Here is a 24,161-nt window from a genome sequence, read left to right as displayed (position 1 = left end):
GGCTGAGGTGGGCAGACCACCTGAAGTCAGGAGTTCGAGACCAGCCTGACCAACATGGGGAAACCCCTGTCTCTACTAAAAATACAAAATTAGCCAGGCATGGTGGCATATGCCTGTAATCCTAGCTACTCGGGAGGCTGAGGCAGGAGAATCGCTTGAACTCGGGAGGTGGAAGTTGCGGTGAGCCAAGATCATGCCATCACACTCTAGCCTTGGGTAACGAGAATGAAACTCCATCCAAAAAAAAAAAAAAGAAACAAACAAACTAGAGCTTTTGGCTGGGCACAGTGGCTCCTGCCTGTAATCCCAGCACTTTGGGAGGCTGAGGAGGGAGGACTGCTTGAGCCTAGGAGCTTAAGACCAGTGACACAATGAACATTATTTGATAACAATGTAGATCCCATCTCCAAAAGAAACCATTTCTAGGGAATGAGAGAAAAATCTAGGGAGCACCATGGCAGCTCCCATGAGCCAAATTCAGCCTCCTCCAACTGGAAACCTTTCAGAGCTTCAGAGATAAGAGTGACCCAAGAAAACAGACACCAAGAGACATCTTTCCCTTCTTCCTAGAAACAGAAAATGAGTCTTTTAATTGAGAAGCAGTTGTGTTTAATCACCAAAATTATACTGACCCTAACGCAAGAGAAATAATCTAAATTTAAAAGGGCTGGGGATTTTCCTCCTACATTTATTTTAGAGGCAAGTAGAGGTGAACGAAGAAAACTGAATCCCTAAGCTCAGATCTCAGGCCCTGGTAAAAGCTCCAGAGAGCAGAAGCCCCTCTCCTCTTGCCCTTACGTGAAACGTCGCTGCCCTCAGGTTACCAACCATCCCACTTTGGAACACGGCTGCCCCGGGGGATGCCTTCAGTCTATTCCTCCAGAGGCTTCTCTGCCTCAGAGTACTGGTTCTCCTCATCCTCATCATCAGTCTCCTGAAGAATCCTCAGTAGTTTGAGCTCAGAGTTCCAGCCTGTTCTAACCATGATTTCTGAAAAGTTAAAGGAGATCTTCTTTTGCCTGGCAGCCTGGGCTTCTAGCACAGCTTCCACCGGAGCACTAATGTCCTTGTTAGTGGGTTCTGTTTCATACAGTTCAGGACCTAAAAGAAGATGTAGTCATTAATTGCACCTGTAAACTCCTCTCAAATAACTACGACAAATGGAGGACAGAAAAGGAAAAACTGGGATTTTTTTAGGACTTGTCTGAGATAGGGGAACTGTGCCTTCAGGGAGGTAAACTATCCTGGACAACACAGGTTCAACTCTCCCTATCCTCCGTCACTTACTAAGGTTCCTCTACTCTAGTAACTTACTTTTTACATTGTGGTGGAAATCCACATGGTCACAGTAGTCCATCTTTGGTCTCTCTGTGGAATCCTGAAATTCATCGGGGTATAAGGAAATTTGAATCAAGACTTTAGGAAACTAAAAGGATTTTTCTAAAAGATGCTTTTCTTGAAGAAATTAACATCTAAGATGAGCCAGAGACCCACCTCTTGGGACTGAAGAGAAGCTTGTATCACACGTTCTTTGCCCTCCATGCTATCCAAATGAACCTAGAACCACTCCTTCCCATTCCCTGCAGTCAACTAAGGGCAGATGGCCTCCAAATATGGCTTCCAACAATTCCTCCCATTCCAGTATGCACATGCTGTTCCTCCCATCAAGAGATAGGGCCTATTTCTTCTCTTATTTACTCTGGGATGGACTTGTTTCTTCTTTGGCCAAGAAAATGTGGCAGAAGTAACAATGTTTTAGTTCCAGGCCCATCCCTTAAGAAACTGCTTTTATGAGACTACTATGCTATCAAAAAGCCCAAATAAACCACATGCAGAGGCCTCAGGAAGGAAAACCAGCAACTTGGCCAACAGCCTCAGCCCAGCTGCATTAAGTGACCTCAAGCAGGGAAAGAAGAACTATCCAGTCAACCCACAGAATCATTAGAAATAACAAATCACTACGGTTAAGCTTTGGGGTTGTTACACAGTAATAGATAACTGAAACCGGGTCCTAGCAGAGGCCTGGTACATTGTCACCTGTTTCGAGGTGGTTCCTTTTTCCATCTGCTGCTGCTGCTTCATGTCACTGTTCTGACCTGGCAGAGTTCTGTAACCTAGTAACCAAAAAGTCAATTCAATCTTCCTCTTATTGGCATATCATATCCTCTTTTGGGGCTTCTAGGTGACCCCTAGTCTACAAGTGACTCCACATCCAGGAAAAGACAAGACCTTGATGGCAGGTAAAAGGTAGTTAGAACTTCTGAGTTTTATTTGAGATTCTGCTCACCTGGGACTGTAACTTAATCTATTACAGAATTAGAGATTACGGTCAAGTGTGTGTTAAAAGACCCAGGATTCCTCCAAGAAACCCTAATCTACCTTTTCACAGAATGTGACTTATCTTACCAGAATGTGACTCATCTTCTTGCGCCATCCCTCATGCGCCCACAAACAAAGCAAAAACAAAAACCTCTAGTTTTATGTTTCTTTTGCATCAGCTGCTTCCCCAACTAGTCCGTAAGAAGATTCATTCATTCTTTTCTCAATCTCCCTTTCCCTAAACAAACATCTTCCAAGCTGCCACCTGAGGCATTATGCTAAAATATAGCATTTCCATCGACTCCCTACTAGCACTGGTTCTCACCTTAGCTGTACACTGGGAGAACTGAAGAGCTTCAAAAAACAAACAAACAAACAAACAAAAAACACTGAAGCCTAGTTTCTACCACCAGAAATTCTCATTTAACAGCTGGGATACAGCCTGAGTATTAGAGTTTTAAAAGCTTCTTGGGGCCGGGCGCGGTGGCTCAAGCCTGTAATCCCAGCACTTTGGGAGGCCGAGACGGGCGGATCACGAGGTCAGGAGATTGAGACCATCCTGGCTAACCCGGTGAAACCCCGTCTCTACTTAAAAAAAAAAAAAAAAAAAAAATACAAAAAAACTAGCTGGGCGAGGTGGCAGGCGCCTGTAGTCCCAGCTACTCGGGAGGCTGAGGCAGGAGAATGGCGTAAACCTGGGAGGCGGAGCTTGCAGTGAGCTGAGATCTGGCCACTGCACTCCAGCCTGGGCGACAGAGCGAGACTCCGTCTCAAAAAAAAATAAAAAATAAAAAAATAAAAGCTTCTTGGCCGGGCGCAGTGGCTCATGCCTGTAATCCCAAAACTTTTGGAGGCCGAAGTGGGCAGATCACCTGAGGTTGGGGGTTCGAGACCAGCATGACCAACAGGGAGAAACTCCATCTCTACTAAAAATACAAAAACTTAGCCAGGCGTGGTGGCGCATGCCTATAATCCCAGCTACCCAGGAGGCTGAGGCAGGAGAATCGCTTGAAATCGGACCCAGAAGGCGGAGGTTGTGGTGAGCCGAGATCGCACATAGCACTCCAGCCTTGGCAACAAGAGCAAAACTCCGTCATAAATACATACATACATACATACATACATACATACATACATACATAAAAGCTTCATAATTGGTCTTAGTGTACAGTCAAGGCGGAGCACCACTGGCCTGGATGATAAAGGTCAAATGACTCAGCAGTCCACACAAGCCCCTGCCTACCTCTTTGGCGTGGTAGACCACTCTCCCTTAAATACCCAACCCCACAACCACACTCAACTGCTCAGTATTTCCTGAGCAGCTATGATCCTCCTAGATGCCTTTGCACAGGCTATTCCCTCTCAAGAGTTATTTTCCATATCAGGAAAACTCCCACACATATTCAAGATCCAATGCAAAAATCATCTCTTCCATAAAGCCTTTCTCAACTTAGTGAGGACTGGCCACTGCTCTAAGAACATGACTCACAGGGGCACCCCAGTCACCCAAGCAAAACTGCTCCTATTGGAGGCATTGGGAAGGGGTACAAAAGGCACCAGAATGGAATTCAGAGTGGTCACCCTAGATGGAGTGCTAACCTTGGATACATCACCTCCTGCCCGGGGCCAAGCCCTGATTCTGTCCACCTCCCATGAGAAGGGCAGGAACCTTCTAACCTTCAGGTTAGAGCAGATCATTGGCATCAGACAACTAAGTGAGATAGGAAGAAAAGCAAGAGGGCAGCATCCTTCTACAGGAAACCTCATCTCAGCCCCCCCAGTGCCCCAGGATTGGAAAGCTCTTTCTGATGATTAAACAGTTGTTTTCATATTAAAGTCAGCAATGTCTAGTCTGAGAAGGGCACAACCATTCTCCAAGGTTTGGGGGGATTCTTTTTCCCTCCTCCCATTCTCCACTCAAGTTGAAAAATTTCAGAGGGATAGGGGTAAGTATATGCCTGAGCTCAGACATGATAAGGACTCCAAAAAGGGGAGATGTTCTTTCTCGTGTCCAGCATGAGCACTGGAGCAAAAGAACTGCCTGACGAGAATTGTCTCCCTGACTCCTGGATGGAGCTAGACAATGTGTGTGACTTTACCATGAGGCTCCGGGGACTCTCTACCTTGTAGCAGGAAAGTTAGGGGGCCCTGGAGCTCTGCTTCCTTAGAACTCTTTTGGGGTTCTAGTGAGGAGCCCCAGCTCTCCCTGCCTCATTGGACAATGAGCCCTCAGGGTTTTCTCTTCAATAACCTGGGCTTGCTGCTCTCCTGATCCTCAAAGTGCTCTGCCTTTTCTAAGGTAGAACCTGAGGAAAAGATGACTGTGATTCATGTTCATGGTCATCTTTCAAGCCCCCATGTGAAGCAGACATCTGGCCCAGCTTGTTTGTTTAGTAAATTTCTGAAGGAAGGATGGTGCATGAGAGACCAGACAGACTGAAGCATTCCAAGAAATTCTGAGTGCCTGACAAAGGCAGGTCTCAAAATGACAAGAGCATGTTTAGCTTTTCCAGCCCTCAGATACCTACCCCTCAGGGATCCTATCACCCCCAACCAAGCATATATTCCCCTTACCATAGAGAGGGTCATGAACAGTGGTAACTGGATGTTTATGTGAAGTGCTCTGGCTCCCTGGATCACTCTTGGCTTTCTTTTTAGCCTCCTGAAACCCACATCAGGAGGAACAAATTAGGATTTTTGGAAGTAAAGAAAACCTTTTTCAAAAGAAATCAAAAAGAAGGAATTTAACATCTACAACCAGACAAGAACTTTATATCTATAACCAGATAGAAAACAAGGAGACTCCCACCCTTCACACATCCCTTCCCATTCCAGACTGTAGCTACCTATCCCAGTCCCAGCAAGCCCCTCACTGCCACTCTACCTGTTTCTTAATAGGTGTTTTCACTTTCCTCTGTTGCTGCTGCTGCTGCCACTGCTGCTGTTTCCTGTAACCTGGGGACCAGAGAGCCAGCTTGATCCTCTTCTAACAACCCCCTCTCTCCCACTGGAATGCCTGCTGTGCCTTCCTTCACAATGGTGACTCTCCCTGGTAAGGACCAAGCCAGAGGGGCTGCTTCCTGAAACCATTGTTTCCTGAGTTCTACATGTGACCCTGTATGACTGTGGCCACAAATACAACTGAACTGGACCATGTTAAAGTATGAGAAATGTGGGCTAACAGAAAATGGTGCTTAGCGATCCAGCAGCAACAGCAAATCTACCTTCTGTCTTCAGGTTATGTAATTTCTTCAAACGTTCAGGATATCGCAGTGCGGGTCTCTGGAGAAAGAAAAAAGAAAAAGAAAAGCTCTACTGCAGGTCTTTCCTTTTCTCCAAATGTATCCCCCAAATGCGTTTATTCATCCAGTCAACAAGCACATTTTAAGAACCCAGTGTTTTGCAGCATTGTACCAGGGGCTACGGAGGAAGGGAAAAGGTGTGGGGAACAAAGTGCAGAAGAAACAGAGAACATGGCCAGGCACGGTGGCTCATGCCTGTAATCCCAGCACTTTGGGAGGCTGAGGCGGGCAGATCACCTGAGCTCAGGAGTTCAAAACCAGCCTAGGCAACATCGTGAGACCCTGTCTCTACAAAAACTTAAAAATTAGCCAGCCATGGTGGCACACGCCTGTAGTCCCAGCTACTCTGGAGGCTGAGGTGGGAGGACGGCTTCATCCCAGAATGTCAAGGCTGCAGTGAGCCATGATCAACCACTGCACTCCACCCTGGGTGACAGAGTGAGACTCAGTCTCTCAAAAAAGAAAAGAAAAAAAAAGAAAGAAATAGAGAACATTGCTCCCTCAACACTTCCCCCTTGACTGACTTTTACCTACATAGAGCCCAGCCTTCTGTGGGGCTTGGGTTCAGAGTGGAAAGGAAGAAGAGAGATAAGGAATAGAATGTCAACTCTTCCAGATTTGAGGAGAGATGGGTTTGAATTTTCACATAGGCTTCTTCCCTGCTGCTTCCTTGCTCTTACTTCCAGGGTGAGGCGGTGTATAGATAGAAACATCTTAGAAGAAATCGCACTGTCAGGTCGGTTCCTTTCCAAGGGAAGATTCTTTTTCATCATGGCCAATTTTATCTTCATCTCCAGACAGGGCATGGTTTGCTTTCTATCTGGCAAAAGTCTGAAGGGGACAGAGGATAGCCAGACAGTCAGCAACAGCTCTTCCTGGAAAGCATGACTGAGGAGAAAGAGATGTAAAGGGCTCCAAGAAATCTCCACTTTGGGTCTGAAAAGGCCTGTACCAACAAGTGCTCATTCGGTAACACCTTTCTGATGCAATTACGATCATCATGGCTGCATATACCCAGTGCTGATTCTATGTCAGGCTCATGTGCTTTATAACACCGAATCCTTACAACACCTGAGAACAGATATTTTTTCCACTTTGCAAATGAGGAAAATGAAGTTTTAAGAGGCTAAATACATTACCAAAATTCACATAGCCAGTTAAGTTTCAATGTAAAATTCAAAGGTCATCTCACTGCAGACCACACATTCTGCCTACCACTTATTCATAATTCACCTATAAAAAGAAGAGAGTGACGGTGCCTACCTCCTAGTGGAAATTTAAATGAAAGTACATGTGATGTGCCTAGCATAGGGCTGGGCAAACAGTAAGTGTGATAAATAGTGGTGGTTATGATGGTCATCCCTGCCTGTTGGTAAGTCTAAGAGTTCAGTAAACAAGTTGGGGTGATCGTTTTCTCCCAGCCCTACTCAGAAAAAGCACACCATTTAGAACCATCTCAGCTTCAGTGGAAAGCAGGTGCTCTGGCCCTCCCACAGACCTACATGATACTTACTCCTTCAGTAGATCCTGAGGTAATGCTTCGGATTGAGCCCAGAGAGGTAGGAAATCTGAACTGAATTGTTTAGACAATTGCACTGGGGTTGGGGGAGGCACAGTCATCCCTGGAGTTTCTACTCGTGTTTCTGCGGACTGATTTCCGGAGAGACCCAGAAATGACTTGCTTTTCTGGAAGAGAAACAATGGAAAGAATTCTCCAAAGCGCTCTTTTTGAGCCTAGTCCTTTCCATCAACATCCTTGCCTCTCAATACTACCCTGGCATGTACTCCAGCCATGCTTGCCTCCTCTAAATGATGAAGGCCACCTCATGTTTCCCTCTCAAGCTCCCAACTCTATTGTTGTATACTGATCACACAGGGATTCGTTGTTTTGTTTCATTTTCCCGAAAGGTCATTCATTTCTTCACTCAACAAACTGAACAAAAATTTATTGTCTAATTGTGTGTCAGGCACAGGGCTAGGGATGGGGATTCACCAATGAACAAAATGAACCAAGACACGACTCTCATGGACATAGAAGTCTTACAGTGACTTATCCAAGGTCACATTTACCCATAAATGGTACAATTAGAATTAGAAGCCCAGGTCTTATAACTCCTGGTCCTTTGAAATTCTATCTCATCACATTGGAGATTAGTTTTTAATTGACCAAAAACTCCCCTGAATACACAACAGTTCCTCCTATTATCTCAAGGTGCTCTTCATCTCCCTACAGGGAGGAGACAGAGAAAAGGAGTCTCTGAATAGAGAATGGTTTGGTTAATTATTCCTAAAGAAGGGTTTTCTTTAGCAGATTTGGATCATTTCAGGAAAGAATGGGGGTAAGGTGGAGGAGACCTGAAAGGAAGACAAAACTCTACATAGCAATATTATAAAGATTTGCACAAAAACATCAAACTCACCACTGTCAAGTTCTTTCTTTTCTTCTTCCCATGCTGTCTGGAGAAAAACAAAACAAAACAAAACAAAACATGCTTCTCAGCTGGACTTGAAATAAGAATAAGCACAACTTATTCCCAGATATCTTAAACAGAAGCTCCAAGGATATTCGTGAATGATGACCACAAAGATTCTTATCTTTGATCAGTACTTGAAGATAGCTGGTCGGGAGCCCAGCAGTACCTGCTGCCCAAGCACCTTCTGCTAAAAAGACCCCCCATCCTCCTATCTAAATTAGGTTTCCCATTAATCTCTCAGGCAATCCAGTTATCTGCTTTCATAGCATGAATCCAAATTAGAAATGATATATGTAGGTGTGGTTATGTCTGTAATGGCTGACTCGCCCTGACAAGGCTCCAACAGGACAGGGACCAAATCTATTTGGTTCACCAAATCCTCGCTGCTTGACACAGAGAGGTTTCGTAAGAAGTATTTTTTGCTCTGTCCTCTTCCTCCTTGCCTGGGACATGGATATGATAGTGGAAGCTCTAGTAGCCAACTTATACCTTAAAAGCACCCATGAAACTCCTTAGAAGGTGGAATTCATGGGCTAAGGAGATGGCCCAAAAAGCTAGAAGGAGCCCCGGTTTCTGATTATCTCATGAAGCTCACATGCCCTAGCCTGCCTACTTCTGAGCTTCTTTCACATGAAAGGAAATAAACCCTTAGGGTTGTGTTTCATTTGTTTATACCATATATACACACACACAAATGCATACATATATAGAGAGAAGCACTCATAGCATTATTTTTTAAAAAGAAAAACAAAATGAAATAAAAAGAAATTCTTAAGTTTCATCATCTCTAAATGTCACTTAAGAACCTGAAAGCCTCAAGGATCAGGAAAGAAGAACCAAACACTTTCCTGATGGTTGTCAATATTAGCCAGCCTTTGGGCCTTCACCAAATGATCTTTGTCACACTCTGTTTTCTACACAAGTCCTACATGCTATTGCTTTTGTACACTGTACTAGGCCCTGGGGTTGAGATCACAGATTCACATGCTTCACTGAGAACTTTTTCACTTGTTGCAAGTGGTTAACCAGAAAAACTAAGAGAGAGCATTTATTTCTTAGTCAAGCCTTACAAGTAAGTTAAGCCTTATCTTGTATGCTATTTACTGCCATGTGAAATTTGATATGGAGAAATCCCACAGCATGAATCTCAAAATGCATTACGTTAAAATTCCAGTGTAGCAAAAGGCAGGTGCAAAAGACCACGACCTTCTCTGCTTGGCCTCCTGCTACTTGCAATGAGCTGGCGAAAAGGAAGATCACAAAAAGGAGGCCTGCAGAAGACATCAGAGATTTATAGAGTCAAAGGCCTCTGAGTTCCAGATATGATACTCACCTCCCATGTATCTCTGTTTCTTCTGGGATCCACAATACAACCATATTTCTAACATCTTCAGGGCAGGGAAGTTGCGTCTCATTCAAATTCAACACTGGAAGCTAAGAGAAAGATACAAAGCCCATGTATGGCTTGAGGTGCTAAACTCCTGTATCAGATTAAGGATATGCTAAGCAAAGAGTTTGGTGGCACAGAAGATGATTTAAGTTTCCCATCTCCAAGACATCTTCATAATATTCTCCCCCCCCCAAAAAAAAAAACCGGCCTCCTCCATCAAATATCAGTATAGGTATCTGCAAGAGTTAGTATTAATAAGCAAATAATCTCCCCTGCTTCCCTGTGCCCTTAGGGTAGCATTTAGCAACTCCCAATCCGATCCCATATGAGGGTGCCCTGGGGCTTGCCTACAGGAACACTACTTATCCTGCCTACTCCACGCCAAAGACTTAGATCCTGCAGACATTACAATCTGCAGCTTGGGAGCAGAAAAAGAACTGACAGAAACAGAAGCAAGGTGTTTTACAGTCTGACTACAATTATAGGCATCTATATAAAAGTCAAAGGCTAACTCTTCTCACATTTAGCTATTTAGCATCCTAGAACACTAGTGCTCAAGGAAACCTTGTAAATCACCTAGTTCATATTCCTGGTAAGATACACATACGAAAAAACTATTCAAAATAAGGTTGTCCCTGTGAAGACGAACTGATGGACTTGGAAGTAATAGGAGAGATTCCTTTTCATTATAAATCTTTTAATGCTTTTTGAAGTTAAAAATCATGTTCATACATTATCTCTCCAAATAATTAACTTAAAATAATTTAATCTAGGCCAGGCATGACAACTCATGCACTTTGGTAGACCGAGGTAGGAGGATTGCTTGAGGCTGGGAGTTTGAGACCAGCCCGGGAAACATAGTGAGACCCTGTTCCTACAAAAAGTTTTTAATTAGCCAAGTGTGGTGCTGTGTGCCTATAGTCCAGTTACTCAGGGGTCTGAGGCAGGAGGATGGCTTGAACCCAGGAATTTGAGGCTACAGTGAGCCACGGTCATACCACTGCACTCCAGGCTGGGTGACAGAGCAAGACTCTGTCTCTTAAAATAATAATAATCATTATTATTGTTGTTGTTATTATTTAATCTAATCCTCTTGTTCTAAAGAAGTCAAAGAGGTAAAGTGATTAGTCAATTTGTCCATTCAAAACCATCTACCATCGCAGTTCCTTATACTCTCCATTACACATAATATTGAAAAGTGAAGCATCTCATGAAAAAAATAAAAGGCATCCAGTAGGACTGCAAAGAATAGTAAATCTCTCTTTACCATAGTTAAGTAGGAGGGATTTTTCTTTCTAAAGTTCTAATTTAGCTCTACCCCTAACTAGCTGTATGCTTTAGCAAATCACTTCCCAACTGAGTTTCCTCATCTGCAAGATACATAAGATAAACTGTGGTCTATCAAACCATTGTAGTGTTCTTCAAACTGCAATTGCAACTATTCATAGGTCATAAAATCAAGTTTTCTGAATCACAGACTACATTGTTTACAAACGAAATAGAATAAAACAGAATAGAACAGAAAATATTAGAGTATATCACTCATAGTTAGGTAAGGATTGTTCCATGATTTTTTTTTTTTTTTGGTAAAATCTATTTCTTACTGTAGATCATAAGCTGAACAGTTTGTAAGTTATCAGATTAGATGACCTTAAGGCCTATTTGGGTCTGACATTCCAGCATTCCAGTTTCCCTGATTATGAGATGACAGTATTTACTGAGTAGCTGAACATGTTCTATGCAGGAAAGAGACAGAAAATTCTCACCCACACCTAACCTATACAAATCAATCCCACTGACTTCTAGGATTTCTGAAAACAATATGGCATGTAGATAGCACAGAGTCTAGCATATAGCAAGGACCCAATATTAGATGGTTACTATCAACATTACTATTCAGATTATAGTCCTCCTGAGGAATAATTTCAAATAAAGGCAGAATAGTTTATTTCCACTAGTAAAGAAAAATTGTTGAGCAAGTACCTTTTAATATCTGTGACTTACTTTGGGAAGTCTATTAGTACAGTTGATCAAACTTTTGTCAGGTAAACCCTTCGGAGGCCTAAAAAATGAGTTCCACACATAAAACAGAAATACAAAACACTTATTGGAATGATAAAGTTAGTGCTAAGAGGAAACCCTTCTACTTATCTACAGAAAACCTTGGGCTTTATGCTTACCAAACGAGTGTAGGGTCTCACCATATCCTTAAGTTTTGTTTGTTTTTCCTGGAACAGCTCCTAAACAGACATTGCACACTGCAAACACTTCACAACTATTTGTTCCATCAAACAGAATTCATAGCCTACTCTTCTTTCCAGCTAGAGACAGTCATATCACCATCAATAAAAGTTTAAGTACTTTGAGATAGATGCTCAAAATATAAAATAACATAAAATATAAAATAAATAATAAATAAAAACAAATAAAATTTAAAAATTTATTATAAAATACACAAAATGCATTATATACATACAATAGAATATCATTCAGCTTTTAAAAGTCATGAAATTCTGATACAGTAGTCCTTTATTCATGGTTTCACTTACCCGCAGTCAACTATGGTCTGAAAATAGATGAGCACCTGTAAGTAAGGTATTTTGAGAGAGAGAGAGAGAGAGAGAGACCACAAGAGACCATATTCACACCATGAGTTTTTATCACAGTATATTATAAGTGTTCTATCTTATTGTTGTTAATCTCTCAGTGTGCCTAACTTATAAATTAAACTTTACTACAAGCATGTATGTATATGTAAAAACATAGTAAATATAGGGTTTGGTACTGTTCACAGTTTCAGGCATCCACTGGGAGTCTGAGAATACATTTCCTGCAAATAAGGGGGGACTACAGTATATACTACAACACTGGAAACATTATACTAAGTGAAATAAGCCAGACACAAAAGGACAAATGTGTGATTCCACTTATATGAGGTACTTAGAACAGGAAAGTTCATAAAGACAGAAAACAGAATAGAGATTACCAGAGGGTGGGAAGAGGAGGGAATGGGGAGTTGCCGTTAATGGATACAGTTTTTGTTTGACATGATGAAAACATTTCGGAAATGGATAGTGGTGATGGATGTACAACATTGTGAATGTACTTAATGCCAATGAATTGTACACTTAAAAATGACTAAAATGGTCAATTCTTGTTATGTATATATTTACCACAGTAAAAAACTCATATCCTTATATTTTCAAATCACTTGCTATTTTTCCTATTTGTTAAAAGACATGTTACATACATGGATGAATGAATAATGTCAAGGGGTAAATGAAAACGACCTTTAGGAATGATAGTAAGACGAGTTTAAAAACAATAAAAAGATAAAGACCTAACACTCAGCTTGCTTTATGAAGTTCTACATGACACAGACACCTGCTTCCTGTTTCTACTGCAGCTCCCCAGCCTCATCTCTGACCACTCTTCCATTCCTGCTCTATGTTCTAGGCACAATGAACTATTTTCCTGATACAGACAGAATTTCCTCTTGCCTCCAAGCCTTTGGATATGCTATTCCTATGGTTTAGAAATCTCTTCCTGCCAGCCTCCCACCTACAACCCCCATTTCACTAGACTGCTCAGACTTCCGGTCTAGGCACAGATGCCACTTACACAGAAGACAGTGCCCTGGTTTGGGAACCCTTTCTGGTGTTCCCACACACCAGGGGGCAGTCCTCTCATGACACTCATCATACGACCTGCTTATTTCTTTGCCTCCCCACTAGGCTGAAAGTCCCTTGAGGGTAAAGACTGTATGTTGTTACTGTTGTATCCCCAGCATTCGCCGCAGTGGCCCCCACTAACATACAGTTGTGAATTGAATGACTAAACAAATGTCATGGCCCCTGCTTTCAAAGGGCCTAAAATCCAGCTGGACTTAGGAGATAAACATATAAATATCAATAAGCATGTCAGGGACTCGAAGTACTAGGGGTAGTTTGGAAGAGAGAATATCAGAGGCTAATGGGAAATGAGAAAACTCAACCTTGACAGAAGAAAAGGACCAAATTCTCTCAGTCAACAAATACTTATTATGTTTCCACTATATGCCATGCATTATTGAAGACATAGGAGACAGAGCAGCCAACAAAAGAAACATACAGTCCCTGCTCTTGTAGGGACTGACATTCTCATGAGAGGCGGCAAACAAATCAATAAAAATCATTTCAGATCAGAAGAACTGAAGAAAAAGGATGCTTGGTTAAATGATGATGAGGGTGTAAGAAAATTTTCAATAGACTGCTCGAGGAAGACTTCTGTGAAAAAGCAACATTTAAGCTTAAACTCAAGGACCGAAAGGAATTAGCTGGAAGGATCTAGGGCAGTATTTCTCAATGAGGGGGCAATATTGCCCCCAGGGGACAACTGGTAATGTCTGGAGGCATTTCTGGTTGTCATAACTGGAGGCAGGGTACTACTAGTATTCAGTGGGTAGAAGCCAGGGAAGTAGCTAAAATCAGATAATGCACAAGACAGCCCCAAAGGACAAAGAATTATCTGGTCCAAAATGTCAATAGTGTTTTTTTTTTTTTTAAAAAAAAAAAAAAGAGGAAAAGTGTTCTACTCAGGGGAAACAGTAGGGGCATAAACCCTGGGGTGGAAGGTGTGGCATAGATGAGGAATTGAAAGAGCAGTGTGGCCTGAGCCTATTCAACAAGGAAGGGAGAAGTGCGAGATGAGGTCCAGTAGGAAGGCCAGATAAGGCCAGGCCAGGGACTTAATGAAGTGACAGGAGGGAAGAAGGCCTTTACAGTTAAGGAAACTGCATGACAGAAAAGCACAATCAGAAAACCAGTCTCGCACAGAGGAAAAGTTGGTGTTCAAGAAGAGAGGACTCTGATTAGAGAAGCCAGACAGTAAAGAGAGAGGCCACCAGTCCAGAGTTGGGAGGTTTGAGTCTGTTCTCTAGTAAACAAAGTGCTGATAAAGGGGCTTTTCGAGCAAGGAAATGAACAAAGCAGTATTTTTGGAAGATTAATCTGTTGGCCATATGTAAAATAGCTTCGAGGAGAAAAGGCAGAGAAGCCAGTTCAGAAGCCACTGCAAACACCCACCATGTCATGAGGGACTGGTCTCCGACAGAGAGTGTGAAGCAGAAAGCCAGACACACTGAAGGAAGAAGATGTGGAAACAGGGAACTGACTAGAGGAGGCAGCTCTCTCACAGCTCTGCGCTATACACGGAGGGCATGGCAGGGGTGGAGTGTGTCCCTGCGTGTGAATGTGAAGCACATCATAGGTCCTGACTGAGAAACACCGCTGTTTAACCAAAATTCAAGTCCTAGAGAACATGAAAGTAGTCGTGCCTCTTCCTATACCATTGTTAGCCAAAGAGAAATCATCAGGGGCTACTTAAATGGAACAGGAGAAAAGAAATTACTATAAGAGCCATCACTGGTGCTTTGATTCCAGGTAACAAAGTCTTTGAATTTTTTAAGTCTAAGCTTTCCACAGATACCTGTCCCTTAGTTTCGTGTATCAGCAAGCACTCATTGGGTACATAGACATTGTAGGAGACTCAAGAAAAGAAAAAAAAAAAAAGCCACAGCTTTTTCCTTTAGGAGCTTACAAATAGTTTCACACCTAAAAATAAAATATTATTATAGAAAGACAGCGGCCGGGCATGATGGTTACAAATAGTTTCATACCTAAAAACAAAATATCCATACCAGGCATGGAGCTTACAAATAGTTTCATACCTAAAAATAAAATATCATTATAGAAAGACAGGGGCCGGGCATGGTGGCTCACGCCTGTAATCCCAACACTCTGGGATTACAGAATAACCCCAACACTCTGGGATTACAGAGCAACCCCTTTATGTTATTCATTCATCCATGCATGTAACATGTCTTTTAAAAAATAAGAAAAATAGCAAGAGATATGAAAATATAAGGATATGAGTTTTTTACTGTGGTAAATATACACATAACACAAATTGACCATTTTAACCATTTTTAAGTGTACAATTTATTTGAGCTCACAAGTTCAAGACCAGCCTGGGCAACATGGCGAAACCCTGTCTATACAAAAACATCCAAAAATTAGCTGGGTGTGGTGGTGCGTGCCTGTGGTCCCAGCTACTTGGGAGGCTGAGGCTGGAGAATCACTCGAACCCAGGAGGTGGAGGTTGCAGTGAGCAAGTTCGTGCCACTGTACTCCAGCCTAGGTGACAAAGTAAGACCCTGTTCCCCACCAAAAAAAAGAAATAGAAAGACAGGGTTGGACATGGTGGCTCACACGTAATCCTAGCATTTTGGGAGGCTGAGGCCGGTGGATCACTTGAGGTCAGGAGTTTGAGACCAGCGTGGACAACATGGTGAAACTCTGTCTCTACTAAAAATATAAAAATCAGCCAGGCATGGTGGTGTATGCCTGTAATTCCAGCTACTCAGGAGGCTGAGGTATGAGAATTGCTTGAACGTGGGAGGCAGAGGTCGTGCCATTGCACTCCAGCCTGGATGACACAGTGAGACTCTTGTCTCAAAAAAAGAAAGAAAAAAGAAAGATGGCATATATGGACAGTTTTCTGATCTACAGATGCTGATAAGACTGGCTGAATTGTGTCCTCACAAAAATCGTCTGTTAAAGTCCCAATTAGTACTTCAGATTTTGACTGTATTTGGAGATACGGTTTTTTAAAAAGTTATTAAGTGCCAGGCGCAGTGGCTCACGCCTGTAATCCCAGTACTGTGGGAGGCCAAGACGGATGGGCTGCCTGAGGACAGGAGTTCAAGACCAGCCTGGCCAACATGGTGAAACCCTGTCTCTACTAAAAATACAAAAAAATTAGCTGGGCGTGGTGGTGTGCGCCTGCAATCCCAGCTACTCGGGAGGCTGAGGCAGGGGAATTGCTTGAAGCAGGGAGGCGGAGGTTGCAGTGAGCTGAGATCAGGCCACTATACTCCAGCCTGGGTGACAGAGCAAGACTCCATCTCAAAAAAAAAAAAAAAAGAAGTTATTAAAGTAAAAATGAAGTCACATGGGGGGCCCCAACCCAGTAACACTGGTGTCCTTGTAAGAAGAAATTAAGACACAGACGCGTAGAGGGAAGACCATGTTAACACATAGGGAGAGGGGCTCGGTACGGTGTATCATGCCTGTAATCCCAACAATTTGGGAGGCCAAGGCAGGAGGATCACTTGAGGCCAGGAGTTCAAGACCAGCCCAGGCAACAAAGCAAGACCTCATCTCTAATAAAAGCAAAAAACAAAAAAATTAACCAGGCACGATGATGCACACTTGCAGTCATAGCTACTTGGGAGGCTGAGGTAGGAGGATCGCTTGAGCCCGGAAAGTTGAGGCTGCAGTGAGCTATGATCACACCATTTTACTCTAGTCCAGCCTGTGTGACAGGGTAAGACCCTGGCTCAAAAAAAGTAAATAAATAAAAAGGACACAGGGAATAAAAAATTACCATCTACAAACCAAGAGTGGTCTTAAAAGCAAACAATCTTGGCAACACCTTGATAATGGACTTCTAGCCTCAAGAATTATAAGAAAATAATTTTGTTGTTTAAGCCTCCCAGTCTATGGTACTTTGTTATGACAGCCCTTCCGAACCAATATACCTCCCAAATTAACCAATTCCTATAGCACAAGCAGGAAGTGTTTCTTTCTGTCTCCCACTGCCTATTCACCACTTCTTTAACCAAATTGGTATTTTCTTTTTAATCTGGCTTTCTCAAAGTATACTACACGGATAAGGAAAATCATAAGCCAGAATTTTGAGACAATAGGCTGTTAAAGGAAGATTCCATCATAATTTACCTGCCATGAAATTTGGAGTAAAACTTTGAACTCCGAGACAATAAAGAACGGGCCTTAGTAACGGTACATTCTGGTAGATGACGAGGTGCAAAGCAGGAATCCGAGATGTTTACCACGGTGAGCACTGGGAGTTTATCTAAGAAGACAGACCAGAAGAAAACATGTTAACATGCTGCCTGGAGAAAGGAAGTCACATACATAAATACATTAAGGACCTCGTGAGGGAGAGGACAGAAGCTGGCTAATTCACCTTCAGCATCCAGGGGAGTTTTGCAGGTTGAGCCAAGGATTCGAGGATGGCCCCTTTCAATGCGGCGGACAGTTGCCCAGCATTGTGGGTGCTGACAAACAGCAAAGCCACAGGTGGTTTCATCCCACTGGCTCTCATCTGGCAAGTCCATACCTAGAAATGGTTTAGGCCAAAGGCCAACCCTGCAGCATTCTAGTCCTCTGGAAAATCAACAACCACATAATTAGGGAGTATTATACATTAGCCATACGGTCCAGATCTTAATTTGAACTCAAAGTATAAAATATTTCTGTTGAACCTATACAGGTAAATGATGGCCACAAAATAGTTAAAGATTGGATAACAAACAAGTATGAAAATATCTCAGCATGAGGTAGAATGGCAAGAGTTTGAGAGCAGAATGACTTCAGGTCTCCTAATTGGCTATTTAATAGCTGAGTGACCTGGGACTTAACCAGTCTGAGCCTGTTGACTTCACTGTAAAATGAGGATAAGTTTATTTCACAGGGTCATTACAAAAATTAGTTAATGAATATTAAAAGCCTGGCATATTGTTCCAAATAAATATTTGCATCCTTTCCTTTTTCCCTTTGTTAGTCATCAGGGAGAAGATGTCACCATCTCCAAAAAGCATTATCAAATTATGACCAAAGTAGTCACAGAAGTGTCTCAGAAGGCCCAAACTCCTGGAAGACATGTTTCGTTTTTCGATGTGCTTCAGTTCCCACGCAGGCAGATAAAATACCCACCAGCAATGAATGTGTTTGCTCAAATAGCAAATCACTAGACACTCCTAGTTGCATCAGAGTCCATTAGCTTTTCATTTACTGGCCATATGGCCTTGGACAAGTGACTTCACACCTCTCTCTCAAGTAGGGGGAAGGGTCCTGACTTGGTGTCTCAGGTCTGTAATCACAGCACTTTGGTAGGCCAAGATGAGTTACCCCCTCTCTACAAAAAATAATAAATAAATAAAATAAGCAGGAGGGGAATCCCTAAGGAGGACTGCAGAAGCATTAAATGAGATAATGTACTTTTACACATGGGAGGTGCTCAATAAATATTATCATCTTTTCCTTTCTAGAGGTGTTTTAGGCAATCAATAACCACTACCATATCCCTAAGAACTTTTTAAGGACAGCGTCCATTTCTTTCTTTTATTCAACACATTTATTGATTACTAAATATGTGAGGGGACCTGCTTTGGACATGAACAGTAATAAACAAACTCCCTGTTCTAAACAGTTTATAATTTAGATCAAAGATAAACTATCAGCCTAGGATTGCACCTGGCCTATGACTTGTTTTGTTTGGCTGGCACTTTGAACCAATTTTAAAATTGAAATAGCCCACAATGTCCAGATTTCTGATTCCTTTTAGGGACCAAAATACTTGACAACACTGGGCCCAATTCCAGCTGAACTGCAACTGACTAGCGCTGAGCAGCCCTGTTTTCCGCCAGGTCTGTTCTATCCAAGCGGAGCTCCCCCACCAGACCTTATGGTCTCTAATTGAAGCACTTTCAGTTGCCACTTATCATAGCATTTGCTCTTTTGTTTTAAAATATTTCTCTGTAAACAGGCTTCTATCGAAAGCAGGAAAACTAAATGGCGACTTGAGACTTCCCTTTTGAAGGGAAAAAAGCAGCATTAATTCTCAGTGGGAGGCCGGGCACGGGGGCTCACGCCTGTAATCTCAGCACTTTGCGAGGCCGAGGGCAAATCACTCGAGCCCCGGAGTTCGAGACCAGCCTGGGCAACATGGCGAAACCCTGTCTCTACGAAAAATACAAAAAAAAATTAGCTGGGTGTGATGGAATGCACCTGTAGCTCCAGCTATTTAGGGGAGCTGAGGTGGGAGGATCACCTGAGCCCAGGAGGTCGAGGCTGCAGTGAGCCGAGACCGCCTCACTGCACTCCAGCCTGGGGGACAGAGATCCTGTCAAACATAAATACATACATACATACATACAAATCAGTGGGAGTGAGAATTTCCACGAACATAATATAAAAATAACTTAAAAACAAAACGCCATTGCAAAACCTTGAGAATGATTTTAACTGGAAAAGAGGTATGATGAACAATTTAACTGAAAAATAAACACAATTTTAACACGGTTTGTTTTTGAAAGCGAATGTAATGTTGCATTCTTCTTACAATGAAAAGGCTGCTTCTCGTCCTTTCGTTACCTGCCCAGCCCGAATAGACTCCTGAGACCTAATCAGGCGCATCTCTATATGGCCAACATTATCCCCGGGCTACATAAATAGTTCACGTTAAAAACAAACAACAACTACAACAAAAATCTAAATAACACTCAGTTTTAGTACCATTATTACAAAGGTGTGAGGGGTGAAAATATTAAAAATGAACATCAACTTCGGTAGAGATGGAAAAAGATTGCCCGCTCCTTTCCAGGAAAGAAAAAAAAAGTGCGAGAATCTGATCACGACGGGCTGAGGTCCTGTAAGAGCAAAGCGGATTCCAAACCGCTTAGGGTTGCTAAAAGAAGTGGTAAAACGCGGCCCCTTGCGGCGCGGTGAGGAGATTTACGGACCCGGCCGGCCACACCCTGCCTCCGGCCCTAAAGGGACCCGCCCAGCCGCGTCAGCCACGCCTCCGTCTCCCACACGCTGCGCCCGGTTGCACCGTCGCCAAGCAGCCGCGCAGAGCACCATGGAAAGCGGACGGAAACTCCTTTGAGCCATAATAAGCTGATGAGAAAGTTCCCGACGCAGCGATGGCGAGAGGCAAAGAAACGGACCTGGGGAGGGGCGTGCGGGGTGGGGTGGGGTTGGATGGAAGCCTCGGCGGGCCAAAACCACTGCGGCTTCAAAATCCGGATGCGCCGGTATTTGAGGCGGAGGCGGGGCTAGGGGGAAGAGGGAGGCTATAGCGCGCAGAGCACTGTGGGACACTGTGGGCCACGTGGGGCGGGACGGAACCTCCGGAGGGTCAGACCGTAGCGACGCGGGAAGTCCGGACGCAGTAGCTGCCTGAAGCGGAGGCGAGTGGGAGCCTCAGCCCCGGCGGCGGCAATGGCGGAGAGGCCCGAGGACCTAAACCTGCCCAACGCCGTCATCACCAGGATCATCAAGGAGGCGGTGAGCAGCTCGGGGGGGCGGACGAACGGGCAGGAGGGAAGCAAGTGCTGGACCGGCAGCTTTGCTCACCCCCGGTCTCCTCGCAGCTCCCGGACGGTGTCAACATCTCCAAGGAGGCCCGGAGCGCCATCTCCCGCGCCGCCAGCGTCTTCGTGCTGTACGCCACATCCTGGTGAGCGGGGCAGAGGCATAAGGGAGGCGCGGGGATACCTGGCTGGGAGTTCCTGGCCGGGAGCCCACAAACCCCAACGATTATGTCCTCCCTCGGTCGGGACAGGTTCAGTCCTCAGCCAGTTCCTACAAGTTCTGAAGCAAAGTAACGCAACAAAATAACTTTGCTTAAGCTTTTTTTGTGCAGAGAAGGGAAGGACTTATTCGTGTCACACCAAAATCCATGCATGTAAGAGGCAGGTTTTCCCGTTCCACCTCTGGGTGCTCCTTTTCCCACTCACCCCTTACAAACAAGAGGGAGTCTGACAGCCTTTGTCTTCTCTCAGTGCCAACAATTTTGCTATGAAAGGAAAGCGCAAGACGCTGAATGCCAGTGATGTGCTCTCAGCCATGGAAGAGATGGAGTTCCAGCGGTTCGTTACCCCATTAAAGGAAGCTCTGGAAGGTAACGAGCCTTCTGTCTTCTAAACCACGTAGATGGTCATCCTGTGTGACCTGTTCATCTGGCCCTGAGACTTTCTCAGCGCGGGTCCCTTTAAGTTCTCTAAGCCAGCACTTGATGTGACTCGACCCAGTTCGATGGACACTACCTCGGATCTGTTTTGTGATGCTGAGCAAGTTATTTTTCCTTTTCTGCCTCCGTTTTTTTTTTGTTTGTTTGTTTGTTTTTTTTTTTTGGTCTTGTTTTTCTTGTTTTTTTTTTTTTTTTTTTTTTTGAGATGGAGTCTTGCTCTGTCACCCAAGCTGGAGTGCAGTGGTGGGATCTTGGCTCACCGCAGCCTCCTCCTCCTGGGTTCAAGCAGTTATCCTGCCTCCGGCTCCCAAGTAGCTGGGACTACAGGTGCATGCCACCACGTGCGGCTAATTTTTGTATTTTTGTAGAGATGGGGTTTCACCATATTGGCCAGGCTGGTCTTGAACTCCTGACCTCAGGTGATCCGCCCGCCTCAGCCTCCCAAAGTGCTGGGATTACAGGCGTGAGCCACCGCACCCACCTGCCTCTGTTTTTCCAGTTGTATAATGTAATTAGCTCCTGCAGTCTGTCTGGCTCACTTTCAGCTCTGTCTCCTAACCCCTTCTTTCCTCCTTACAGCGTATAGGCGGGAGCAGAAAGGCAAGAAGGAGGCCTCAGAGCAAAAGAAGAAGGACAAAGACAAAAAAACAGACTCAGAAGAGCAAGACAAGAGCAGGGATGAGGACAATGACGAAGATGAAGAAAGGCTGGAAGAAGAAGAACAGAATGAAGAGGAAGAAGTAGACAATTGAATAGGGTGGGAGACTGTAGCAGCTTGGAAGGTACCACTTGAGATGAGACGTGCTACGTGTTTCTGTGAAGCTTTTCCATGCTGGGCAGAGTAGTCTCAGGCAAAAGTGCCTGAAAAGATCAGAATAAAAACTGACTAGAAATACCATCAAAACCAGCACTCACCAAACTGAAAGCATCTGAGTAGCAGAATCCTGTTTTCCTTCATCAATCTGAAGATTATGACTTTTTGACAAGAGGGATTCTGAGCGGCTAAATTAGTCAGTTGATCGCTTTTGGTTACTTAAATGTATGGTTAGATGGTTTTTGATCTGCAGTCTTCCCTATTCCCCCAAATAAGTAATAATAATTTCCATGCTGCCTGCTGTGTTCCAGATCACAGAAGCAGCCAGGGCTCAGGAAAAATTGGGGCTTTGCTTATGGTCGCCTATGTTTGATTGCACAGTCTTTGACAGTAGCTTACTAAGACTGCTCAGAATGAGTAAGCTTTAGGAAAGTACTAAAATGCTGTGGAAGAATAACAAAATCTGTCTCTTCACTTGACAGGAGCATTAACTGGGTTTTGTTTTTCATAGACCCGCTTGGCTCAAAACCTTTCTATATTGCCTGCAGATGATTGACCTGCTGGTGTAGTGGTAATCTGATCACAGATACTCTTAAATCAGCAGTGTAGAATGGTATTAGTCAAGCAAGGGTGCTAGTGTCTTACTTTTACAGAAACAGATGGCATAGTGTCAGGTGTACCTTACTCTCTGCCACTATACAGCTTTAGGATTTGTCATCACCTCCTGGAAGGTGTAAAACCCCAGGCTTTCTCTTCTTGAAGTCCATCTCCCAGACTTGTGACTATAGCTTTTCATTCTTCAATTCATGAGTTCCAAACTTTATTTCCTGTAGGCACAGCTTTCTCCCTCTGTGCCTCCTGCTTTCCTCTGCCTCTCCTCTGTCCCCCATCCCACTTTCTCCTCTCCCTCCTTTTCTCACTTCTGTCAGTCTGGAAGCTTTGATTACCTGCTTAATACTCCAAAGTGTGAGTTTCTCTGATCTCTTGTTTCCTTGGTTCTAATCTCATGTTTTGTTTTGTTTTTAAGAAATGGGGGGTCTCTGTGGCCCAGGGCGGAGTGCAGTGGTATGATCATAGCTCATTGCATCCTTGAAATCCTGGACTCAAGTGATCCTCCCACCTGAGCCTTCTGAGTATCTGGAGCTACAGATGCTGCCACCAAGCCTGGCTAATTTTGTCTCGTGTCTTCTAAAAATTATTTTGTGAAGCCCCTCTGAACCTTAAGGGAAATCTGATGGTGCTCAGGAATCTAACTGTCCCTAAACCATCCTCTTTAACTGCTTCTAAAATATCTCTGTTGGCCTTTCTTAGTTTTTTTCTGTTTCCATTCAGTGCTCCAAGCACTTTTTGTTTCTCTCTAAGTTGAGCGCTTGGGGTTTGACAGGTAGTGACGTAGTTTGACACTGTTAACTTGTTAAATACAGTGAAAAGTTTGTGAGTGAAGAATGCTGAGAAGATTGTAATGCTTTGTACAAATAAAAGTCTTGTTAAAAAATGATGCCTCCTGTTTCATGCCGCTTGTTCGTAGTGTGTTTTTGGAGAGAACCCCTGATGATACTCTCCATAAAAGTTTTTGGCATGTGGACTTGGCCAAACCTTTGTAAACATGAGATCCTACATCGCCTTGGATGACCAGCAGGTGCTGCTCATTCACAGGCAAGGGCTCTGAACTACTGCAAGAGTGTTTTTTTCTTTTTCTTTTTTTTTTTTTTTTTGAGACAGAGTCTCAATCTGTCACCCAGGCTGGGGTGCAGTGGCATTATCTCGGCTCAATGTAACCTCCTGGGGTGCAGTGCCATTATCTCGGCTCAATGTAACCTCCTTCTCCCAGGTTCAAGCAATTCTGCCTCAGCCTCCCAGGTAGCTGGGATTACAGGCGCCCGCCACCACGCCCAGCTAATTTTTATATTTTTAGTGGAGACAGGGTTTTACCATGTTGGCTAGGCTGGTCTGGAACTCCTGACAGGTGATCCACCCACCTCAGCCTCCCAAAGTTCTGGGATTACAGGCATGAGCCACCACACCTGCTGAAAGTTTTTTTTTTT

The 24,161-nt window shown here is 43.7% G+C and overlaps 2 protein-coding genes across 6 annotated transcripts in view; one reads left to right on the top strand and one right to left on the bottom strand.

Moving 5' to 3' along the window:
• Nucleotides 1–551: 551 nt before the first annotated feature.
• The window catches only part of C14H9orf43 (chromosome 14 C9orf43 homolog), a 28,608-nt gene continuing 4,998 nt past the window's right edge, over nucleotides 552–24,161 (bottom strand). Inside the window, exons 1-15 of one of the 5 annotated variants that reach the window (XM_071078215.1) lie at nucleotides 19,844–20,248; nucleotides 18,263–18,464; nucleotides 17,514–17,713; nucleotides 17,264–17,399; nucleotides 11,490–11,547; nucleotides 9,429–9,529; nucleotides 8,042–8,078; nucleotides 7,135–7,307; nucleotides 6,302–6,452; nucleotides 5,544–5,601; nucleotides 5,204–5,274; nucleotides 4,894–4,981; nucleotides 2,038–2,114; nucleotides 1,315–1,378; nucleotides 552–1,101 (exon numbers count right to left, since the gene is read on the bottom strand). In XM_071078215.1, the coding sequence (XP_070934316.1) occupies nucleotides 872–1,101; nucleotides 1,315–1,378; nucleotides 2,038–2,114; nucleotides 4,894–4,981; nucleotides 5,204–5,274; nucleotides 5,544–5,601; nucleotides 6,302–6,452; nucleotides 7,135–7,307; nucleotides 8,042–8,078; nucleotides 9,429–9,529; nucleotides 11,490–11,547; nucleotides 17,264–17,399; nucleotides 17,514–17,664 (1,395 nt within the window). In that variant the 5' untranslated portion in view covers nucleotides 17,665–17,713; nucleotides 18,263–18,464; nucleotides 19,844–20,248 and the 3' untranslated portion in view covers nucleotides 552–871. The other 4 variants (XM_071078216.1, XM_011750348.2, XM_011750349.2 and 1 more) reach the window with 4 other exon arrangements.
• Nucleotides 20,425–23,614, top strand: LOC105487064 (DNA polymerase epsilon 3, accessory subunit). The gene is made up of 4 exons (XM_011750351.3): nucleotides 20,425–20,617; nucleotides 20,704–20,789; nucleotides 21,115–21,233; nucleotides 21,882–23,614. Exons 1-4 carry the CDS (start codon nucleotides 20,552–20,554, stop codon nucleotides 22,052–22,054), a joined length of 444 nt encoding a protein of 147 aa, XP_011748653.1. The 5' UTR covers nucleotides 20,425–20,551; the 3' UTR covers nucleotides 22,055–23,614.

Source organism: Macaca nemestrina, chromosome 14 (genome assembly GCF_043159975.1).
Source record: "Macaca nemestrina isolate mMacNem1 chromosome 14, mMacNem.hap1, whole genome shotgun sequence".
In the NCBI taxonomy this organism is placed as follows: domain Eukaryota; kingdom Metazoa; phylum Chordata; class Mammalia; order Primates; family Cercopithecidae; genus Macaca; species Macaca nemestrina.
The sequence above is the reverse complement of the archived record's forward strand: the minus strand, read 5'-3'. Positions and strand labels throughout refer to the sequence as shown.